Here is a 17,737-nt window from a genome sequence, read left to right as displayed (position 1 = left end):
TTTTAAAAGGAATTTGTGGGAGTCAGGAACCCTGTAATGTCTGTCTGGCTTACTATGAGCTGGAGGCAGAGAATCAGGAGCCATGCTGGATTCTGAGAAAACATCATCAACAATGTCTAGAACAGGAGGTATAGCCAAAGGCCTATGCTGAGGAAGAATGAAATCCCTAAGCCTCTTTTTAGATTCTGAGAAATCTTGACTCTCCCAGTGAAAATGTTCCCTTAAGGTACAAATCCTCAGAAGGAGAAGCAGAAGGGATGGATTCTTCTGCATCAGAGTCCTCATAAGGTGGAATAGCAAATTCCTGATCAGAAGAGGAATCAGAAGAAATGGAAACCTGATCTGATGATTCATAATCAGTGCCTTGCCTAGGCCTCTTAGCAGGAAGGGGATGGGAACCCCTGATCAAGGTAATTAAATCCTCAGCCATTTTGATAATTTGTTTTTTAGGCATAGGGGCCTGTGCACGTGGCCCAAGCGTTGTTTTTTTTGACATAGAAGTTGATTTTGGCCTAGGTTTTAAAGATGGCGTCGATTTAATATACAAATCTTTAGGCCTGAAATCACCCTCAGAAGCTGGTGCCTGCTCAGTGGCTCTGGACCTATCTAAGGTAGAGACATCCGCGGAGTCAATACTTAAAGTGTCTCGCGGCATACCAGACTCCAAATGGGTCTCAGTAGAGGCCTACGAATCAAAAGTAGTGGGCATCAGGGGCTGCAAAAGCACCTCACTGAGTACCTGCAAACCGGCGACTGGCTTAGGAGAAACTTCGTCGTCGGTTTTGGACCTTGACGGTCTGTCTCTGTTTTTTTCTTTGCGTTTTTTGTGTGTTCCAGTAGTCGGATTGCTAACCAACAACATTTCTGGATAGTTCAATCTTGAGCCAAAGTATTTAGATGCAAAAATATACAGACGCTTAATAGTGCGTTGATTAAATTTAGCACAAAACCGATAGCAAGGCACATTGTGGTCAGGGCCTAGGCAAGGAGTACAGTACAAATGAAAATCCTTATGAGGTATTTGCTTACTACAAGTAATACAATTATTAACTTTTATTGACATCGGTAAGGAACAAGAAAAAGTTTCCCCAACGGGGTACTTAGCTTTAGGTTGAAGACTTCGGTTCTGAAACTCGAAAACAAAAATTTCAGGAGGCGGCTGACCGGCACTTGCAAACTCCTTCTGCTTCGGGCACCGCCCGGCAAGAAAGATTGATGAAAATGGCGTCAGCTGCATGTTTTATACCCCTGATGACCTGACGTCATGGAAGAAGGGACAGCAACCGATGCAGGACCCAAGACTTTGTTAATCAGGCCGACTGAGGGCAACCTGCCAGCAGATTACCCAAATGTAATGACTGCAACAGTGAAAAACAAAGAACATCCATCAAATCCTATTTGAAAATTAGAAATTGCTGCTAACTTAAACTTAACTGCAGATGATCTAGCTCCTTCATTAAAAAGAAGGGTCAAGAATTCCAGAATATTATGTATAGGGGTAGAAAAAAAGGGTGAATACATTTTGAACAGCCCAGTGGACAAATCTTTTCCACTTGCTAGCATATAGTTTCCTTGTAGATGGTTTAAGGGAGGATATAAAAGAAGTTATGTACTCACCATAACGCTCCATGTTTGTTGTCATCTTGCCCCTTCATTCTTACTGGTTGGGTTCAGAGTGGATCCTTGGCTCTGCCTCTGCCACATACTATAGCTCAAAGTCTTTCAATTGGCTCATGGCTGAATACCTATCCCATCATGCAGTGTGTGTGATTCCCCAGGTCTTGTTTGCTGTTAACCATAGCCATATGTGTACACTAGTCCTATAGTAAAGGATACTTAAAAAGGAAGAAAGTCAGAGAAGCTCCTTGTCCAAGGAGGAAATTCCTCTAGGTCCTCCATAAGCCTTAGGCTGGGGGAAGGTGGGAGGGATCGTAAGAATGAAGGGCGAGATGGACAACAAACATGGAACATTATGGTGAGTACATAACTTCTTTATGTTATGTTGTCCTTTTGCACCTTCATTCTTACTGGTTGGGACAGTGCCCCTAGCACCATATTTCTTGGGTGGTTCATGGGAGTACACTTTTCAGGACAGTGGAACCAAAAGAGGCCCCGTCCCTGGAGGCAAGTCCACTTTGTAATAAGTGATATTATGGGGTCTTGCCCATGTAGCAGTGGCACAAATACTGTCCATTGATAATCTAGCTAGGTAAGAGGATGACATTGCCATGGCCCTAGTAGAGTGACCCTTGATTTTGAATGGTAGTTGTCTGTTATTAGAACTGTAAAGAAAGGTAACACAATTCGAGAGCCAGTTAGAGAGTGAGATTTTAGAGACTAGCATACCTTTTCTGACTTCTGAAAAAGAAAAACAATTGATCAGACATACTGAAATCTTTGGTTCTATGTAAACAGAAGCAAAGTTGTCTATGCACATCTAACTGGTGTAGCTTGTATTCTGCCTTGTTGCCATGATTAGGGAAAAACACTAGCAGCTTAATAGACTGATTTAAGCTATTTTGCGAACAAACCTTAGGTAAAAAGAATGGATTGGTTTGGAGAGATACTCTATCCTTATGGAAGATCAAATAAGGAGGTCTGATGATGAAGCTTGCAATTCCAAAACTTCTTGTAGAGGTAATAGCAACTAATAAAATTGTTTTCCAAGACAGAAATTTGAGGTCACAAGTTGATGAGGGTTCAAAGTGGGGTAAGGTCAAATATGTTAGAACAAAATTCCAATTCCATGGTGAGAGTGGTTCTTTAATGGGAGGTCTTAATAAACAGGTCCCTTTTAAGAATGCTTTACATAATCTGTGTGACATCAAGTTCTATGTACCATCACCTATATGAAAATTTGAGATTGCAGCTAATTGCACCTTAACAGTAGCTGTTGCTGAACCTTGTTGAAAAAGCTCTGACAGGAACTCAAGAATAGAAGTGATCGGGGTAGAAAAGGGATCAATGTTTTTACTCTGTGCCCAGTATGAGAATGTTTTCCATTTACTAGAATATAGTTTCCTTGTTGTAGCCTTGTGCGAGGATACCAAGATGTGTTTAACTACTGTCGGAAAATTGTGAAGCCTGACTAAATCGATGCTGTCAAATTGAGGGTTTGGAGGGAGGGGTGGAGCATTCCCGACATATGAGTCAGAAGGTCTGGAACTGGGTCCAGAGTCCACGGTTCCTCCTGAAGGTGAGCCCAGAAGAAGGGAAACCAAATCTGACAAGGCCAGTATGGAGCAATGAGAATTATCCTGCTTCCCAGTGAGTAGGCTTTCTGAATGACTTTGGATATGAGGAGAAATGGGGGAAATGCATAAAGTAATCCCAAGAGCCACTTGTGGACAAGTGCATCCCTTAGTGACTCCCCTGGAGGAGGGATTAGGGCAAAGTAGCTGCTGCATTTGGAATTCATGGGAATAGCAAACAGGTCGCAGCAAGACTGGCCCCATTTTTGGAATATCCTTTCTGCTATCTCCTTCTTTAGGGACCACTCGTGAGGCATTAATATTGTTCTGCTCAGCCTGTGCGCTATGATGTTGGACTTCCCCAGGATGTGTGCTGCTATCAGAAAGCATTGGGAAGAGACTGCCCATTGCCATACTCTGACAGCCTCTTGGCAAAGGGGGTAGGACTTGGTTCCTCCTTGTTTATGTACCAAACCACCGACATATTGTCGGACTGAATTGCAGTTGTTCCTAGTGGAAGAGAATCCTGAAGTGCTTGCAACACCAAGATCAATGCTCTCATCTCTAGAACACTGATGTGCAAGTGGGTAACTTTGCCATCATAGGGATGGTGTCTAATTCTGCTCCTATAAAGGTAATATGCTGACACAGCAGCAAGCAGATTTTTCTGAATTTATTGTTATCCCTAACTGAGAACAAGTTTGTAAGGTTTGATCTCATGACTGTTGTAGCAGATGCATGGTGGTGGCAGTTAGGAGCCAGTCTAGGTATGAAAACACCTGAAATCCTAGACGCCCCAATTGAGCCATAACTATTGCCATGCATTTGGTGAACACTCTGGGGGCTGTAGTGAGACCAAAGGGCAGAACTTGGAATTGGTAATGACTGGCTCTCAACCAGAAGTGCAAGTGATGATTTGTCCATTTTTATGTGGTAGTAGGCATCTTGGAGGTCTACTGAGCATATTCAATTGTCTTTCCCTAAAAAGGGAAGAACTGACTGCAGTGTCACCATCCTGAACTTGGACTTCTATACTGATTTGCTTAGTTTGCTGAGATACAATATGGGTCTCCAGTCCCCTTTCTTTCTGGCACTAAAAAGAATTATGAGTAGGTTCCGAATCCTATTTGGTCTGCGGGAACTTCTTGGATGACTCTCTTATCTAGCAACTTTTGAATCTCTATAGTTGCTTGTTCCCTTTGACTGGCTGGAACATCTGAGATCCTTCTGATTTGTGGGAAGGGAAGGCAAAAGGGAATGGAATAACCTCTGGATATTATACTTTGTACCCACTTGTCTTTTGTGATATCTCACCAGGCTTCTGGATACAAAGATAAACGCCACCCCCCCCCGACTGCATCCAGAGTAGGGCAGATGGCCTTCCTGTCAGGAGCACTGGTAGGGTCGGCCATGAAAGGAATCATGGTCACCCTGGTTTTGTGGACCCCCTCTGCTTTGTGGATGACATCTACCATTATTGCCTCCCCCTCTGCCCCTGGGGAAGGATTCACCTCATGTGTCCTGAAAAACTCCCTGGGATTTTTTGAACCACATTTTCCCATCCTTCTGACCCTTAGGATAGGGTCTGGAAGGTACAGAAAAACTTAATCCAATGGCAGAGAGAGTTTTCCTTCCTGCTCGCATCTGGTGAGTGTGTCTTTGACTTTTGGTCCAAAGAGTGAGGAAGCATTGAAAGGGGCATTGACAAAGGTAGACTTGAAAGGTTCTGCAAAGTTACACAAGCACATCCAGGAGTGTCTCCTTAAGGAAACTCTTGAACCCGTTGCCCTGCTCGCTCCATCCTCTGCATTGGAGATCAGTCTCATGGAGGAGGTAACTATGGAATTTAAGGTGGATAGCTGAGAGGTCACTTTGTCTGAAACCCTGCAGCTAGTGAACCTTGGAGGGTATCTCCTAACTCCTTCAGGTGATCTCTTTGTAGCCTAGTGAAGTGCGTAAGGTTGTTCAGCGATCTAAGGGTAAAAGTTGCTGAAGAGAAAATATGCTTCTCATATCTGCCCATCGTTTCAGACTCCTTGTTCGGTGGATGGACAGATGAGGACGTTTGAGAGCTCCTTCTTGGTGGCTGCTGCCACCACCATAGCATCTACAGGGACGCCTTTAGTAAGAAAATCTTTGTTGGATGGAGCTGTTATAAATTTATTTGGCCTCTGAGGGACTGGTTCCACTGTGTCTGGTGACTCCCACACCTTTCGACTAACCAATTCCATTAGTTCATCAAAAGACGGAGACACCCAGGAGGCTGTAGGTTGAGATCTGAAGGCCTTCAGGTACACTGACTCCTCATCAGAAGAGTCAATGGGCTTCCAGCCCCTCTCTGTTTCAAGATTTCTAAGATATCTGCAAGAAAAATATCTTCAGAGGGTGACCGTGGGGACCTTTCTAACTCCCCGAGGTCAGTGTCTGAGGTGATTGACTCATCTGGTGAGTCCAGATGCTTCCTCTTGCATGTTCCCTTCTGAGGATCCTCCTCAGAAGGGTATTCTGGGGAGAGTGTGATTCACCCAATGGGAATCCCTGAGGCCCTGAATCTCCGCTGTCCTGACAATGGGGTGGTGCCGAGACAGAAGCCGGTGCCTTAGACGAAAGACTACCAGACCCTTGTGTAGAGCTGCAGGCGGGGACAGCACACTCTTCATCAGCGCGAAAGCAGGTCCCCCCGGATCCGAGGATGCTTCCAGTTCCAAAGAAGTAGAAGGAATCCTCAGCTCTGAGACCAGCTCCGAGCCCGATGTAGAAGCAGAGCTCACCCACGCCTAAGCCCAGAGAGGTGAAGTCGGAACTGAAAAGACTCGGGTCTGAGTGCCCCCCCCCCCCCCGGGAACAGACCAGAGAGCTTCGGCTCCTAAACATCCCAGAAGGCACCGAGGATGTCGGAGCAGACAACAGTTCCAAAATCTCCTGGAAGTGTCTCGGGACCGAATAATCTCCAGCAAATGGTACATGGCCCTCCAGTTCCGAAGATCCAGCTTGGCTCAGAGGAGGAATCAACGTGGATGAAAGAGCCTTAGTTGACTCCAAAACCGGTTGGGTCAGAGCCAAAAATAATTTTGCTAGCGCCGGCGACTTAAGTAGTCTGCATACCACCCTATTCACATCATCATCCGATAGGCTTCTAGAGGACCTGGAGGAAGGAGTACGTGAGCGAGATCTCTCCAATATGGGAGATCTTAAGTTAGGGGAGACCAGTAATAATTCAGTGGACTGGCTCCGAAAGCTAGTCTCTCTCAGCTCGAAAGCTGTGGAGCCAAAGGACTTGATTTGTCCAATTCCAAGATCTCTCTCTGTTCTGAACCCTGTGGAGCTGAGGAGACTGACTTTTCTGAAGAAATTTTTGATATTTTCTCTAGTGGTTCTGAATGACCAGATGAGAAAGAAGAAGAAGAAGGTCTCTTGGAAGGTTTCTCACTTTTTGAAGAAGGAGACTTAGACTTAGAGGAGGTACTTTGACATTCCAAAGCTTCAGAGAATGGAGTTTCCAGTAGCCCTCTGAATATTAATTTATTCTTTCTCTCTTGTAGTACCCATGAACTGAAAGAATGACAGAAAGTACACAACTCCTATAAGGGAATGACCCCTAAGCAATAAACACAAATGCTATGGCCACTGGTTAGAGACATTTTCTGTAAACAGTTTTGACACTTTTTAAAGCCAGATGGCTTTGGTTCCTTCTCTCTACTTTCCTTAGAAATTATGAGAAAGGAAGCACAGACTACAAAAACACTATAAATTGAAATAACACATGTAATATGATCAACTCACAAACAGTACTCTATAAAAATGTAAATTCACAGCACATCTAGTTAAATATATAAAATCGGAAAGGAAAGTTTAGCTCTGCCCTCTAACTTAAATGGGCCTAGCACGGCTACAAAGAAGAAAAATAAGAAAAAGACACGCACACCAGAAAAAAAACACTAAAGATTTTACAGGATAGGGAAAACAATATTGGCCTGCAACCAAAGGCAATGGTCAACTAAGCAACAATCACGGTAAATATCATGTAAACAACACACGCCAACACCAGAAAGAAAAACTATCTATATATAACAGCTATATCTAACTAAAGGACAATAAGAGTTAAGAAATATATTAAATATATGAAATTATCAAAAACTTAGCCACAGCCAAGATAAAGAACTTCTGATCCTGTTAAGTGGCAAATGAGATCTGGGGAATCACACACTGCATGATGGGATAGGTATTCAGCCACGAGCCAAGTGAAAGACTTCGAGCTATAGTATGCAGCCGAGTCAGAGCCAAGGATCGGCTCCAAACCCAACCAGTAAAAAAGAAGGCGAGATAGGACAACATAGCATATTATGTTTCAGACAGGAGAAGAGAGAGAGCATAGGTTGTCTGGCTATCAAGAGAAGTGGAGAAACCAAGCTGTCAGCTTGAGGTGTTATAACTGGATGGATCATGCTTGTCGGATGAGACAGGAAGCCTGAATAGGATCCAGACTCCAAGGTTGGTAAAGCAAGTGAGGCCAAAGGAAGAAGAGCTTTCTGTTATTGGTGGGAAGCCATAAAGTAGACCAGGGGGCCATTCATGAAGAAGAAAATCCCTCAGTGATTGGGATTAGGGCAAAGCAACTACTGCATTTGTTGTTTATGGAGAGGTGAAAAGATCGCAACAAGGTTGGCCCCAATGATGGAAAATCATTTCCATTAAGTTTTTGTTGAGGGACCATTCGTGGGGTAAAAGAATGCACCTGCTCAGTTTGTTCTGGTATCACAGTGGATTTTCCCAAAATGTGTGTTGCTATGAGAAAGTGGTTGGATGAGACTGCCCACTGCCACACTCACAGCTTCTCAACATAAGGGGTAGGATTTGGTCTCTCCTTGTTTTTTGATGTACAAAACTACTGACATATTTTCTGTTTGTATTACAACTGTCCCTAAGGGGAGAGCATCTTGGATGGTCTGCAATGATAATAGCACTGCCCTCATCTCTAGAACACTGATATGCAAATTGGCCTCCTTGGAGAACCATATGCCTTGGACTGTCTTTCCCAGGTAATGCACCCCCACCCCACCCTAGCTAAGAATCATCAGTAGTCACTATGGCCTTGGACTGAGGAGGGGAATAAACAAACAGCCTTGAAGAACTTGGTCTGACTGAATCCACCACTTGAGATCTCTCTTACATATGTTGGTGATTTGTATCACAGCTGAAATGGGATGAAGTATTGACCATTGTGAAGTAAGAATCCACTGAAGAATTCTCATATAAAATCTGGTTAATGATACAAGTGTTATCACTGCAGCCATTGATCCCAGAGCCTGAAGAACCAAGTGGGCTGCAATCTTGGCATTGCAAACTATTTTTTCACTTATAATCTTATTGTCTGAACTCTTGGTAAGGGAAGTGAGGCTATGGTCAATTTTGTATTGAGGAATACTCCTACAAACTATGTTTTCAGTTGGTTCTAAATGAGATTTTTTGTAGATTATGGTTATACCCAGAAGAGCACATGTCTGGATAACTTTTCCTCTCTTCATTAAGAGCTGATGCCTGGTCGGGTGGAAATTAGCCAGTTATATAGCTATGGAAACACCCGGAATCCCTGTAGTCTCAAATGAGCTGCTACTACTGCCATACACTTGGTGAACACCCCGGGGGCTGTGGTGAGACCAAAGGACAGAACTCTGAATTGGTAATGACTGGCTCCCAGCCAGAAACTTACGAACCTTTTGGAATGTCTGTTCATTTTTATGTGATAGTACGCATTCTGAAGGTCTGCTGAGCACATCCAGTCATCATCCTTTGCCAAAAATAGAAGAATGGACTGAACTGTGACCATCTGGAACTTGTTTTGTGATGGACTTGTTTAAGTTGCTGAGATCCATAATTAGTCTCCAGTCCCCTGTTTTCTTTGTCACTAAAAAGAATCTCAAGTAAGTTCCGGATTCTACTTCATGGATGACTCTTTTTTTCTAGCAGCTTTTGTATTTGAATTGCTGCTTGTTCCCTCTGACTGGGTGGAACATCAGGGATTCTTCTTGAATGAGGAGGATGAAGGGAAAAGGATAAAACATAACCTCTGGAAATGATCCTCTGCACCCAAGTACCTGTTATCTCTAGCTGGCTCTCTGGTGCAGGGAAAAACAACCCCTGATTGCCTCCAGAGAGGGACAATCGGACCTCCTTTCAGGAGCACTGGAAGGGTCTGCCAAAGAACTAATCCCTGGATCCTTGGTTTTGTGTACCACCTTTGCCACATGGGCATTTACCATTGTAATTCCCCCCCTCCTCTGCCCCTGGGGGAACCTCCTCCACTTGTGTCCTGAAAAGGCCCTTAGGACTTTTTGAGCCACATCTTTCCTCCACCTCGTTGATTCCTCGGAAAAGGATCTTTGATGGGTGGAATAATGTATGCCCACAGCTGGATACGGTTTCTTTTACTCTGGGGCCAAACAAAGAAGTGCCGTCAAAGGGAGCATTGACAAAGACTCCATAATATCGCATAAGCACATCCGGGCATGTCTCCTTATGGAAATGCCTGAACCTGTTGCCCTTGAGGTTCCTTCTGCTACATGATAAATGAGCTTCATGGAGGAACTGGATATCGATTGTAGGGTAGCCATCTGGTAAGTGACAGATGCTTGTACTTCAGTAATGGATCCTGAGAGGGTGTCTGAAAGTTCCTTAATCAGGTCCCTCTGTAACCTGGTGAAATGTGCCAGACAGTTCAAAGACCTTAAGGTGAAGTTTGCTGAAGCATAGACATGCTTCCCAAACCCGTTCATCACCAGAGACTCCTTGCTGGGGGGATAAACAATGGAACTCTTCTCAGTTAGTTCCTTCTTAATAGCCACAGCCATGACCATGGTATCAACAGGCACCCCTTTAGCTCAAAACTGCTTGTCTTCCAGTGCTGTCATAATTTTGTCAGGTCTCTGAAGTATTGGGTCAGTGGTGTCAGGATCCTTCTATGACTGCTGAGTGATCAACCCAATGAGCTCGTCAGCGAGTGCAGTCACCCAGGAGATAGACAGGCCAGTACCGACCACTTCCAGAAGTACAGATTCTTCAGATGAAGGGTTGCTGGACTTCCATCCACCTCTCTGTTTCAGGATTTCTGGGATGCCTCCAAATTAGACATTATCAGGAAATGACTGTGGAGACCCTTCACCTTCATCAAAATCTGTATCTTCTGTGACAGATTCTGGGAAATCTAAGTACGCCTTCTTGTACATTTTCTTCCAAGGGGCCTCATCAGTGGGATGCTCTAGGGAAGTATCAAAAGAAATGAGGATACCTTGCTGGGAACCCTGAGGTTTCGGTACCACGGTTCATGTGTAGAAGAAAGGTGAGACTCCAAGCGCAGAGCGGAAAGGAAACAGGTTGAGGAGCTGAGGGGAGAGGAACAGTCTGTCACAGGGCTCTCTCCATAATTTCAAAGGCAGACCTTCCCTGAGAGGGTATCCAAAGAGAAAAGCAGTGACACCACCACAGACGACTGGCAAACCTGTTAAAATCCAAAAAAAAAGATGAACACCAAATCTTTTACTGAAAACTTGAGACATAAAACATGGCAAGACAAAAATAAAATCCCTTTCAAATGATAAGCGCTTTCGGAAATACCTTCTTCAGATCGTAAAGGGAAACAAAAACAACATGCTTTTAGAACACTTTCTGGGTCTCAGAAGAACTACAGTGTTTGAGAGCAGACAAGCCTCCTGGTTTAAACACTGTAGTTCCTCTGAGACCCATTCTAAAGCATATGAGAACAGCCATTGGTTGATGTGAAGGTGTGTTTTCTTTTAAGTGCTCTGATTGGCAAGTTTTCTGATCAGAGCTCAAGGATGATACCTGGCTGTGATTGACTTGTGATACTCTGACTGATGATTGGTTTATGCAAATAAGTACTCCTCTTCAAGCTTGTTGATTGGCAGTTTTCCGACTGTTTCTTTGGCAGAACAAGCTGAAGCCGATTGGTTGTGTATATCTTTTAAAAGCATGTTGTTCTTGTTTCCCTTTACGATCTGAAGAAGGTATTTCTGAAAGCGCTTATTGTTTGAAAGGGATTTTATTTTTGTCTTGCCACATTTTATGTCTGAAATTTTCAGTAAAAGATTTGTGTTCATCTTTTTGTTGGATTTTAACAGGTTTGCCAGTCGCCTGTGGTGGTGTCACTGCTTTTCTCTTTGGATTTCGTTCTTTGTAACAGAGCACCTTCAGCAGTTACAGGTTTATTTTGTGCTTCCCTGAGAGGGTAGGAACCAGGATCCGTAAAGTAGAGCTTCTGGATCCTGGTCCAAACCTGTTCAAAAACAGCCCTCCTGAGGCAGAAATCGGAGCCGAACTAATCCTCGCTGAGGTGCCAAGGTGCAGAGATGGCTCAGAAAGCTCTGGAGTCCACTCTAACACCTTGGATCCGACAGGGTAGTCTCAGCTCCAAGAGCTCTTCAGATCCAACTGGATCAAAGTTCTCATAGCAAGCTTCAGATCTGAGGATAAATTAATCCTGGGATCTGAGCAAGACAGTACCGGGTAACTCAGATCCAAGGGCTCTGAGGTCCTGTACAGAATCAGAGGAGGAACTGGTAAGGGTGGTGTAGGTGCAGAACAGACCTGACCTGAAGGGATAGGAGCTGATGGGACAACTGGCTGGCTCTGTGCCAAGAACATCCTTCTCATCAGTCTCTCCACATCATCTTCTGTGAGACTTCTGGAAGAGCAAGTGGACAGAGCGGATGGAGATTTCAGTCTTTCCAGGAATGGTGATGGAACCCTCAAAGGCATGGGGTCTGCATAGGGAGAATATTTAGTTTGTGGTAGAGATATATATATATATATATATATATATATATATATATATATATATATAAAACTTTTTTTGTTGGATCGGATGTGGTCGGATATAATAGTTCAATTTTCTTTTGTTTAGGATCCAACATTGAGGTCGGATCCAAGGTAAACTTTTCTTTATGCTTCTGATCAGAGGATGAGGTCTGATCCGAAGCTTTCACCTTTTTCTTTTTATGTTTATATTGTCCTGATTCTGGTCTCTTTCTAGCCTGCTCTGAAGCCCTTGAAGATGAAGGAGGATGACTTGAAGAGGGTGACTTTGCCTTTTTTGAGTTTTGTAGAAGAAACTACAGATAAAGCCTCCACAAAAAAGGTAGGCAACATGCCTTTAAGAACAAGTGTGTTATTTTTCCCTCTTTAAGAACACCTGGATTAAATCTGTGACATAAGACACAGTTCTCCTGCAAAAGGAGGAGACCTAAATACACAGAGGGTGTGGGTGTCCGAGAACAGAATTTTATGCCTACATTTAAGGCACTTCTTAAACCTTGCAGGGCTTTTCTCTTTCTCAGCCATTACACAAATATTAAAACGTAAAGCACATATAAAACAAAATTAAAGTTAAGCAATAGGTAAAGCACTAGAGAAAAAAATTTTTTTTTTCTTTTAACAACAGCAACAGAAAAAAAGGCAAATTACTAATGATGGCATCTATATATTAAACCTAGCATAGAAAGTGAACAGGAATACATACTATCAACAGTATTAAGAGCAGGAAAACGTACAAAAGGTCAGTGAAAAATTACTTAAATTAGTAAATGACACATAAGGGAGAAAAGTTTTAACGGTTGTAAATATTTAGATTAAGGAAACAAAGTTTTTTGACAAACAAAATAACACTTAGCTCGAGAGTATTCAGTTGCCATGTCTTTCGCTGTCAAGAGGCATAAGAGGTCAGAGGTAATTGGGGTTGGTGAAGTGTTGATAAGGGAGAAGCTTGAAAATTCAAAGTTGCCGCGAGCTTTTGCAACAGCCAAGTTGAATCTGAGGGATCGGATCCGAACCCATTAGTTGAGGATTGAATGAAAACTGCCATCAGGTCTAGTTTCTCTGCTACTTTATGAGCCCCTCCTCCTACAAAGGCAATCTTAATAAATACAATATTGGCAAGTAAAGTAACCATAATCATCTTGTTTTGGGTTGGTAATTGATTTACCTGAAAGCGCTACAGCATAATACAAATTTTTGCTTTCAAACTCTAGTCACGTAGAATAGAAAAGCATAGCCCTAATACTGGTCTACATAACTGGTTTTTACACAACTAACAAAATATCCATTCCAAGCTAGTATGACCAATTCTGAGATTGCAAAGGAAGACAAAAAAATTGTCAGTCTTCACCTCTATTTGCAAGTTGAAGGAAGTACAACAAGATGTGAACAAAAGTAAAGAACATTCTAAAGTATTCTCTTCATCTTTCTGCTTGACTGCTATCATTTCACTATTTCCGTCACCTAGATTTCTTTCATCATTTACCAGTTCACTATACTTAATCTTTTCTCTCACTGCCACCATACACAATCCCATAGACCTAATTACCTTATACTAATTCTGTGGCATATGGCAAAAAGCATTCATAATTCTAGATAATATAACAAAGGGTCCTTGCAAAAAGTTGTACTCCTCAATATATCTAAATAACTCAGTTGAGGAATATGCAGACGGTTAAGTGTGCAAACTATACAGGCGTAAGAATGCCATTTTTAAAATTTTGTACACAAAATAATTACTCCATTCTAAATTTTAAAATATTCATATACAAACAAATAGCTTCTTTTGTGAAGTGAAATAAAAATGATATAATCATACTTTGGATATTAAGGCTTTTGCTTCTTCAATGGTCTTCTTTATAACATGTTTCATTTTTTCATTTGGAGCTGTAAAAAAAAATACATGCATTAAATTGGGCAATGTTCACCTTAATTATTACAAAATGATGTAGTACAGTACTACTACATATTAGGTAGTAATATCAGATATTTGGGTAGAGGTCAATGTAACAGAAAATCATACCACTTGCATTAATCTAGAATTTGTGCATCACTTCCTCAGCCAGCACTTCTTCATAGCTGTGACCCATCCTCTGTGAAAAAACAAAAGTTGCTTCAACCTTTCACAGGTAAATATGCAGTGGGAAGTAAGGCAGCATTACATACCCTTGTTGCCGTTCATGCTCTTTGATAATCTGAGCCTGTACTCCCCAAACAGGAGGATGCTTCTGATAGGCAAACAGCCATACCAATGTAAATATAGAATATATGAATTAATAAATTGAAATAATCACGAAATAATGCATAACCTTAGCAATATAAAAACTGAACCTTTGCAACAATAAAAACACCTATTATGTACTAAACAGATTATTAATGTTCCCTTCACTAACATGGTATCTTAAAAGGCAGTAACGTATGGTAAACTAGTAAATAATGACATTTTTGACACACAGTTCTAAACTAATCTTCTTGAACAAAGACCTTCAAGACCACTCATTAGTGAAAATTATCCATGGCAAACCCAAAAGCAATCAACAAAAGCAACTCCTCACACTACATACACAGCCACACTCAATAGAGCCCCAAATACAAAGCCCATAAGGCAAGCAAACACACATCCCAGGACTCAAATCATAGAGGACTCCATTGTAAGATATGCCAAAGCCCCTCTAACCAGACTGAACAATGAGAATACAACAGTTTTCTATCAGGATCTGACAAATTACGCACACACCCAAGTCAAAGAACCACAGGTGCCAGTCTGATTCTATCATAATCCATGTAGGTGTAAATGACCGGAGACATACCTTGCTAGACTGTAAGAAGAGAGACGTTATAGTTCTCTCTCTAACTATGTGTCTCAAGCTGGTATGAGCAAAGCATTGTGCATCATATTACCTTAACAAAGGATGATGTCAGAATATGAACAAAAGATGACAGATTTCATCAACGGGCTGAGTTTCTGGTGTCATTCTAAAAGGATTCAATATCTGTCAACATGGGAAGGCATGGTTAACAGACCACATTTTGTTGCAAAGGATGGCCTGCACCTGTCCCAACTAAATTTCTGAATACCGGCTAAAACTTCACCCTCCCTCGCTGAACCATTTTTAGGCAATACCAAATTGACAAACCTATCACCATTGCAAAATCAACTCAAATGAACCTTATGGTGTTACTGCTTAATGCCAGGTGCCTAAACAAAAAATACACTCCCTCCAAACCATGCCCAACCTGGAGAATATAAACATGTGCATTTATTGAGACATGAGGGAGTACCCTGGCAGTGCAAGATTTCCTTGTCTGCTACACTTTTAGACCAGTAGATGCACAGACAGGGACTAAAGGTGGAGCTGTCTCGATATACATCAATAACAAGCATACCTCTAGGTTGGTTAAATAGGATGATGAGCTGGAGTTTCTCCATGTGCAAGATGCTCTAAATAAAATCCCATACCATATCCTAGGAGGATATGATCACCCTCTATGCCCCACAAAACTCACAGCACATATTTAGACCTACCGGAGACACTCAACATCGAACCTAACACTTTACTCATGGGGGAATTTAATTACTGCTCTACAGACTGGGAATTCTACATGGCCTCAAATCTACAGGCACAGAGATCCTGGACTGCATAAAGATGAATACTCTTGACCAGTTAGTGCATATGCCCACTTGAGGTTTCAAAACACTGGACCTCATACTCAGAAATATGGAAGAATGCTGCACCCACCACAAATATCACATCCTCTTGGGTAAGGTCAGACCATAAAAGCTGACTTATTTGAAATCAAAATCAACTCAGTAACCCCCAGTAAACCTAGGAACAGTTAGGAACTATTTCAAGGCAAACTTCCTTATATTACGCAATAGTATGTCAAAATTCATTGCCCCTCTAATCCCAGACAGCAGAGCAGCTTATACTAAAATGTTCACAGAAACTCTGTACAACCATGTCATTGGCTGCATAGAGGCTGGTCTACTACCAGACGCAAGCCCAAAATGACCCTGGTGGCATCCCAAATTAAACAGGTTATACAAAAAGGGTGAAAAAATCATGGTTAACATCAGGAAATGTACTTCCCATAAAGATAAGAACTATGTCATCAAATTAAACAGGTAACTAAGAGGGCTAATTAAGTCCAATAAATATAATTTTGAGGTCAAGATAGCCTCCCAGGTAAGAGACAACGATAAGGCCTTCTTCAGTTAGGTCAGAAACCTCAAAGGCAGCACACAGCAGTGTGCTTAACTGGTGGTTAATGGTACCACATTCAATGGACCAGGCGATACAGCTAATCTGCTGGCTGACAAATTCAGTTTCAACCTTACTCCCCACTACCCCCAGTCACCCCCAAAAAATACCTTTAAACATAACACCTCCTACTTTAAATACAGAGCATGTCCTGGCTGCGTTTGCTACAGGCAAAAAAAAAATGCCTCAGTGGGTTGTGAAAATATCCTGGGACACCTTCTGAATAGTCTAAAAAATGACACATCATGGTCACTGGAGTCACCTTTTAACTATAGTCTCAAAACTGGCTTCATGCCACAAGAATGGGGGAACTGCAATGGTCATTTCTCTTCATAAGGGCAGACCATCAACAGAGCCCTAAAACTACAGCACATTAGTCTGACTTAGTCTTATATGCAAAGCATTATTGTGGAAATGATCAACAAAGATATAGGAGACCTTTGGACACTGGGTCCATCCCAGTTTGGCTTTAGCAAAGTAAGGTTATGCCTACTGAACTTGGTGGACTTCTTTGAGAAGATCACCAAAGCAATGGATGAGGTTAAAACAATGCATACTGCCTACTTTGACCTAGCTAAGGCACTTGATACAATATCTCACTTGGGCATGGTAAACTTACAGAATTAGGTATAAATCTCTATATAATGTGCTGGATAGCTAAGGGGCTCACAGACAGGATGACAGAAGTTAGGACTGGTGAGACTACCTCCACAAAGAGGCAGGTCCCCAGGGGAGTCCTTCAGGGCTCTGTGCTGTACCTGCTCCTCTTTGGCATCTACTTCACATAAGTCAAGGCCAATGCTAAAGGTCTCTGGCTGAGCTTATTCGCAGATGACTGCAAACTGGGAGTAGTTATAGAATCTCCCCAAAGATGCAAACATCTTACAATAGGGTCTAATGTAGACAAATGACTGGTTCTAAAGGTACATCTTAAAACCCAATGCCAGGTAATGCATTATAGTTTTCTGGGCTGGCCGACTTCCCACAAGGTGCTATGTCATTGCAAAAAACGCCCCCAAGGGTAGACCCACTCATGTAGACAGCAACCTGGCCTTTGACAAACATGTGACCAAGGTAGTACGGAAATCTTTCTATGTTGCTCAACTTAAGTATGAGCATGGCATCTTGGTCCAGTGAAGTCAGTGCACTACTACACTCAGCCATCATGAGACCCATCACTGAGTTTAATGCCCCTTTCTGTATGTACCTGACAAGACACATGGAGCAACTGGAATATCAGCAAAGGTTCCTTACAGAAAGAATACAGGACAAAAACTCAGTGTCGTACGACGATCAACACAGAGCCCTATTTCTATACTTATCCTCCTACAGACAGGCACAATCTATGCCTGGCATACAATGCATTCTTGGACCCTGCACTGATGAAACATTTGCACATCTGCAAAACAAACAACATCAGAACTACCAGAAAGCTTTTGCACTAAACTTCTTAATACT

At 42.3% G+C, this 17,737-nt stretch overlaps 1 protein-coding gene across 1 annotated transcript in view; it reads right to left on the bottom strand.

Annotated features, from left to right (window-relative positions):
* CFAP298 (cilia and flagella associated protein 298) overlaps window positions 1–17,737 on the bottom strand; it is a 497,670-nt gene that overhangs the window by 300,777 nt on the left and 179,156 nt on the right. The window contains exon 2 of the mRNA XM_044071424.1: window positions 13,837–13,904. Coding sequence (XP_043927359.1) covers window positions 13,837–13,904 — 68 coding nt within the window. The remainder of the gene's footprint in view (window positions 1–13,836; window positions 13,905–17,737) is intronic.

Source organism: Protopterus annectens, chromosome 5.part0 (genome assembly GCF_019279795.1).
Source record: "Protopterus annectens isolate FY-2018-M chromosome 5.part0, PAN1.0, whole genome shotgun sequence".
Classification (NCBI taxonomy): domain Eukaryota; kingdom Metazoa; phylum Chordata; order Ceratodontiformes; family Protopteridae; genus Protopterus; species Protopterus annectens.
This window is presented reverse-complemented; position numbering and strand designations above follow the sequence as displayed.